The 6,063-nt window shown below is 44.2% G+C and overlaps 1 protein-coding gene across 1 annotated transcript in view; it reads left to right on the top strand.

Annotated features, from left to right (window-relative positions):
- LOC123765904 (dynein intermediate chain 2, ciliary) overlaps positions 1-4,062 on the top strand; it is a 77,887-nt gene extending 73,825 nt beyond the window's left edge. Inside the window, exon 12 of the mRNA XM_069337201.1 lies at positions 2,239-4,062. Coding sequence (XP_069193302.1) covers positions 2,239-2,377 — 139 coding nt within the window. The 3' untranslated portion in view covers positions 2,378-4,062. The remainder of the gene's footprint in view (positions 1-2,238) is intronic.
- Positions 4,063-6,063: the final 2,001 nt, after the last annotated feature.

Below are 6,063 nucleotides of genomic sequence, written 5' to 3'. Positions count from 1 at the left end.
ATCTCACCACAATTACACTAGGAGGCCCTGCTCGATTCCGCCAATTGTCCAACAACACTAGACAGGTTATTAAAACCACCTGTTACACCATGAGGCTCTGCCAGCTGCCTCATGGGTGAACACTGTCAACTGTCTCTTTAGCTTTTTACTGTTCCTTCCGTAAATCCTTGGCCCCAATTCACGCCAATTGGGCCTTGACACAACCCCTGATGGCAGGAGTGCCATGCTCGATGAGTAATTTGGACGACAGAAGCGATTAACGGGGGTGGAGGTGGCAGGCCTGCCACCTCCACCAGTCACTTCTTCCTCCGCTTGCCGCCCAATTCAAACTGACTATGGCGGGCAGGGAAACTCAAATGCCCATATCTCCCCCCCTACTTTGTCTTGACCAATCAGCACGAAGCCGGCACTGTTCCCTCGTGCCACTTCCAATCACAGCTGTTCGCGCCAAAACACAGCTCAGAGCAGAGGTCCTAACCCAATCAGAGGCTTCGCTCACCCTCGGGCGTCCCGTGACGTCACAAGGAGGGGGAGGCCTAAAGACAATGGCGCATTGTCTCACATGTTGGGGGGGGCAACGTTCACCCCACTCTCCCCCCCACCTCTAACGGTTTTAGTCTAGTATCCTCTCATACCACTACACTCTCCCCTCCTCATCCTATTTCACAGAAACAGGAAGATCTCTGTAATTCTCTCTACAGAGCAATCACAGACTTCTGACTACTCACAAATGATAGTCCATAACATAAGCTTTCATTCAACACCCCTCAAGTATATGTTAGTTTGAAAGCTTCAGTTTCTACGAGTCCCTAGAGCGACTAGCCTAATCTAGAAACTAGGAAAACTAGCTGAGGGAATCTAGATTCCCTTACAATCTTGTTAATAATATTTCATGTACCTGATAATTGTTTTGTTGTTGTAACTGGCGGAGAATAAAACCATGTGGACGAAGATTGTTTCTCTTACCACAACTATAACACTTATCACTTCAATGTTCCTCAGAATACTAAACACTTACTGCACTGTGTATGTTAGTTAGGAATTCATTGTAATTACTTTAATTTTGCAAAGCACACAAGCATTTTAATGCAAAAGATCACAACAGTGCACAATACAGCAGCAACTAACCTCTTACCTAGCCTTGTGTACATGTGGTGTTGTTCCTACTCACAGCTGCACAGCAGTTGGCACTGCAGATGTTTGATGGGTTTTCAACACTGTCAACACAGCAGACAGTTCGTAGCCTGAAGAATTGTGTAGCATAGAGCGTCGTTTTGTACCCAGCATCGGTTGATATCACACAGCTTCCTCAGGACACAGCTTCCTCAGGACACAGCTTCAGTTAGGACATAGCTTCCTCAGCACACAGCTTATCAGCACTAAGCTTCAGTCAGCACAAAGCTTGTCAGCACTAAGCTTCAGTCAGCACTAAGCTTCAGTCAGCACACAGCATTGGTCAGCACACAGCATTGGTAGTACACAGCATTGGTATGGTGTTCAAAGACAGCACGGTTTCTCCTCTGAGGTGAAACAGCATGCTTTTTTCCCCTTGTGTCTAAAGCTGGACGAATACCTGCGTTCACTGTTCATCCTCGTCGCCAGTGTGGTGTTCTGTGTGGCTGTGGAAGTCTTGGTCGTAGGGTTAATATAAAGTCATTGTTCGGTTACTGACTTTAACACTTATAATGATACATGACTAGCAGCGTCTAAGCGTGGCGGGCGTCCTGTACGCTCTCCGTTGTTTACATACTATCTGCTGGCGTATGAAACACAGAGCATGCAAACGGATGGTACCGTTTGCTATGAACATGATAATGGCTTCTGGGGAATTCATCTCTCTGACGCACTTACTAAGGAACCAAACCACCAAAATAACCCATTATCACGTATAAATGAGTTCTTAAGCACTATACTGCACAGCGCGCCTTAAGGTGCTCTGAGAGTTGCTATTTCTTTTTAATTAGGCTATATTTTAATGTGTTTTAATGTCTTCATCTTCCTGTGTTTTGAAATGAAAATGGTTGAGTTTGGAAACATTTTGGCATTAACTTTACCTGAATATTTATAAAAACAACAAAAATATGTCCTTGACAATTGCACTATGAAGTTTTTGCAGAAACTAGCTGTGCAGTGCAGCGGTTAAGCAAAAAATCGACCTTCCCATTGCAGTTTTTTACAGTGCCAAAATTTATATTGTGTGAGATAAAGGTAACCAACAAGCTTCAACTTATGTTGCAGGGGTCATCTGGTGGCCATGAAGCTCTCGCCGAACCTAAGGAAGCCGCACAAGGACTCCAAGGGCGCTGACGCCCAGCAGCTGCAGGAGATAGAACTGTGCAAGATGGAGCGCCTCATAGCCACGGCCAACAAGGGCTGAACTGTGCAAGTCAACACAAACTACACACATCTCTATGGGCTTATTCTCTGGGCCCATAAGCAAGAGATTGAGAGCCGTTGGGCTCCCGGCAGGACCCATGGTGAATGTTTGAACTTGGTACTGAACCTGAACCCTGTTGAATACTAGAGCTTGAGGTGCCTGTTTGGAATGTTTGAGGATGAGGGTCCAAGTTGGACCCTGGTGAATGTTTGAGCTTGGGGCTCCCAGTTGGACCCTGGTGAATGTTTGAGCTTGGGGCTCCCAGTTGGACCCTGGTGAATGTTTGAGCTTGAGGCTCTCAGTTGAACCCTGGTGAATGTTTGAGCTTGGGGCTCCCAGTTGGACCCTGGTGAATGTTTGAGCTTGGGGCTCCCAGTTGGACCCTGGTGAATGTTTGAGCTTGAGGCTCCCAGTTGGACCCTGGTGAATGTTTGAGCTTGGGGCTCCCAGTTGGACCCTGGTGAATGTTTGAGCTTGAGGCTCCCAGTTGGACCCTGGTGAATGTTTGAGCTTGAGGCTCCCAGTTGAACCCTGGTGAATGTTTGAGCTTGAGGCTCCCAGTTGAACCCTGATGAATGTTTGAGCTTGAGGCTCCCAGTTGAACCCTGGTGAATGTTTGAGCTTGGGGCTCCCAGTTGAACCCTGGTGAATGTTTGAGCTTGAGGCTCCCAGTTGAACCCTGGTGAATGTTTGAGCTTGAGGCTCCCAGTTGAACCCTGGTGAATGTTTGAGCTTGAGGCTCCCAGTTGAACCCTGGTGAATGTTTGAGCTTGAGGCTCCCAGTTGAACCCTGGTGAATGTTTGAGCTTGGGGCTCCCAGTTGAACCCTGGTGAATGTTTGAGCTTGAGGCTCCCAGTTGAACCCTGGTGAATGTTTGAGCTTGCGGTCCCAGCTGGAAAATTCTAAACAGCTCCCATCACAAATTTCACTTGTGCCAAGAGACTGAGCACAGTACGTGTTGAGAGACTGAGCACAGTACGTGTTGAGAGACTGAACACAAAATGTGTCGAGAGACTGAGCACAGTATGTGCCAAGAGACCGAACAAAACATTAACTACAGTGATTAATGAGTAAATTTCTTAGAGGAAAATCTTGAAAGAACACAAGAGATGTATTTTTGAGATCAGGCAAAGTTCTGAGAACAATATTCATCACAAGATCTTGGTTGAAAAGTGTCCTACGAATCAGACTGTGATTTGTGTGGTAAGATGAACTGTGGTAAGATGAACTGTGGTAAGATGGACTGTGGTAAGATGAACTGTAATAAGATGGACTGTGGTAAGATGAACTGTAGTAAGATGAACTGTGGTAAGATGAACTGTAATAAGATGGACTGTGGTAAGATGGACTGTAATAAGATGGACTGTGGTAAGATGAACTGTAATAAGATGGACTGTGGTAAGATGAACTGTGGTAAGATGGACTGTGGTAAGATGGACTGTGGTAAGATGGACTGTGGTAAGATCGACTGTGGTAAGATGAACTGTGGTAAGATCGACTGTGGTAAGATGAACTGTGGTAAGATGGACTGTGGTAAGATGGACTGTGGTAAGATCGACTGTGGTAAGATGAACTGTGGTAAGATGGACTGTGGTAAGATGAACTGTAATAAGATGGACTGTGGTAAGATGAACTGTGGTAAGATGAACTGTGGTAAGATGAACTGTGGTAAGATGAACTGTGGTAAGATGAACTGTGGTAAGATGAACTGTGGTAAGATGAACTGTGGTAAGATGAACTGTGGTAAGATGAACTGTGGTAAGATGGACTGTGGTAAGATGAACTGTGGTAAGATGAACTGTGGTAAGATGAACTGTGGTAAGATGAACTGTGGTAAGATGGACTGTGGTAAGATGGACTGTGGTAAGATGAACTGTGGTAAGATGGACTGTGGTAAGATCGACTGTGGTAAGATGAACTGTGGTAAGATGAACTGTGGTAAGATGAACTGTGGTAAGATGGACTGTGGTAAGATGAACTGTGGTAAGATGAACTGTGGTAAGATGAACTGTGGTAAGATGGACTGTGGTAAGATGGACTGTGGTAAGATGAACTGTGGTAAGATGGACTGTGGTAAGATGAACTGTGGTAAGATGAACTGTGGTAAGATGAACTGTGGTAAGATGAACTGTGGTAAGATGAACTGTGGTAAGATGAACTGTGGTAAGATGAACTGTGGTAAGATGAACTGTGGTAAGATGAACTGTGGTAAGATGGACTGTGGTAAGATGAACTGTGGTAAGATGAACTGTGGTAAGATGAACTGTGGTAAGATGAACTGTGGTAAGATGAACTGTGGTAAGATGGACTGTGGTAAGATGGACTGTGGTAAGATGAACTGTGGTAAGATGAACTGTGGTAAGATGAACTGTGGTAAGATGAACTGTGGCAAGATGGACTGTGGCAAGATGGACTGTGGCAAGATGGACTGTGGTAAGATGAACTGTGGTAAGATGAACTGTGGTAAGATGAACTGTGGTAAGATGGACTGTGGTAAGATGAACTGTGGTAAGATGGACTGTGGTAAGATGAACTGTGGTAAGATGAACTGTGGTAAGATGAACTGTGGTAAGATGAACTGTGGTAAGATGGACTGTGGTAAGATGAACTGTGGTAAGATGGACTGTGGTAAGATGAACTGTGGTAAGATGAACTGTGGTAAGATGGACTGTGGTAAGATGGACTGTGGTAAGATGAACTGTGGTTGTACAAAAACAAAACACCTATACTGAAGCCGTTGCATGCAACATGGTTCTTCATGCATAAAAAACTCAAGAAGTAAGAGAACTGACCAGATATGTTACAATAAACTGACCAGTTATGTTACAATAAACTGACCAGTTATGTTACAATAAACTGACCAGTTATGTTACAATAAACTGACCAGTTATGTTACAATAAACTGACCAGTTATGTTACAATAAACTGACCAGTTATGTTACAATAAACTGACCAGTTATGTTACAATAAACTGACCAGTTATGTTACAATAAACTGACCAGTTATGTTACAATAAACTGACCAGTTATGTTACAATAAACTGACCAGTTATGTTACAATAAACTGACCAGTTATGTTACAATAAACTGACCAGTTACCTTTAATACTAACAATGTCTTAGGTAACATCATCAAGGAGAGGAAGCAAAGTTACAACTTGTACATAGATACATGACTCGAGTAATAAGTAAATACATGACTCAACTAATAGGTAATACATCACTTAACTAATAGGTAAATACATCTCTCAACTAATACATGACTCAACTAATAGGTAAACACGACTCAAGAACAATGGTGGCCAATATCACGCTAAACTCCATGAAGCACACGAGCAGCACTGGACTCCTGCTCGGGCCAAGGGTTCACTATTTTTCTAAGAATGCTAACCCAGGATACATGCTGTGTTATGCTGCAACCCGGGATACATGCTGTGTTATGCTGTAACCCGGGATACATGCTGTGTTATGCTGTAACCCGGGATACATGCTGTGTTATGCTGTAACCCGGGATACATGCTGTGTTATGCTGTAACCCGGGATACATGCTGTGTTATGCTGTAACCCGGGATACATGCTGTGTTATGCTGTAACCCAGGATACATGATGTGTTATGCTGTAACCCAGGATACATGCTGTGTTATGCTGTAACCCTAGGATACATGCTGTGTTATGCTGTAACCCAGG

The sequence above is a fragment of the Procambarus clarkii genome, chromosome 37 (assembly GCF_040958095.1).
Source record: "Procambarus clarkii isolate CNS0578487 chromosome 37, FALCON_Pclarkii_2.0, whole genome shotgun sequence".
NCBI lineage: Eukaryota > Metazoa > Arthropoda > Malacostraca > Decapoda > Cambaridae > Procambarus > Procambarus clarkii.
The sequence above is the reverse complement of the archived record's forward strand: the minus strand, read 5'-3'. Positions and strand labels throughout refer to the sequence as shown.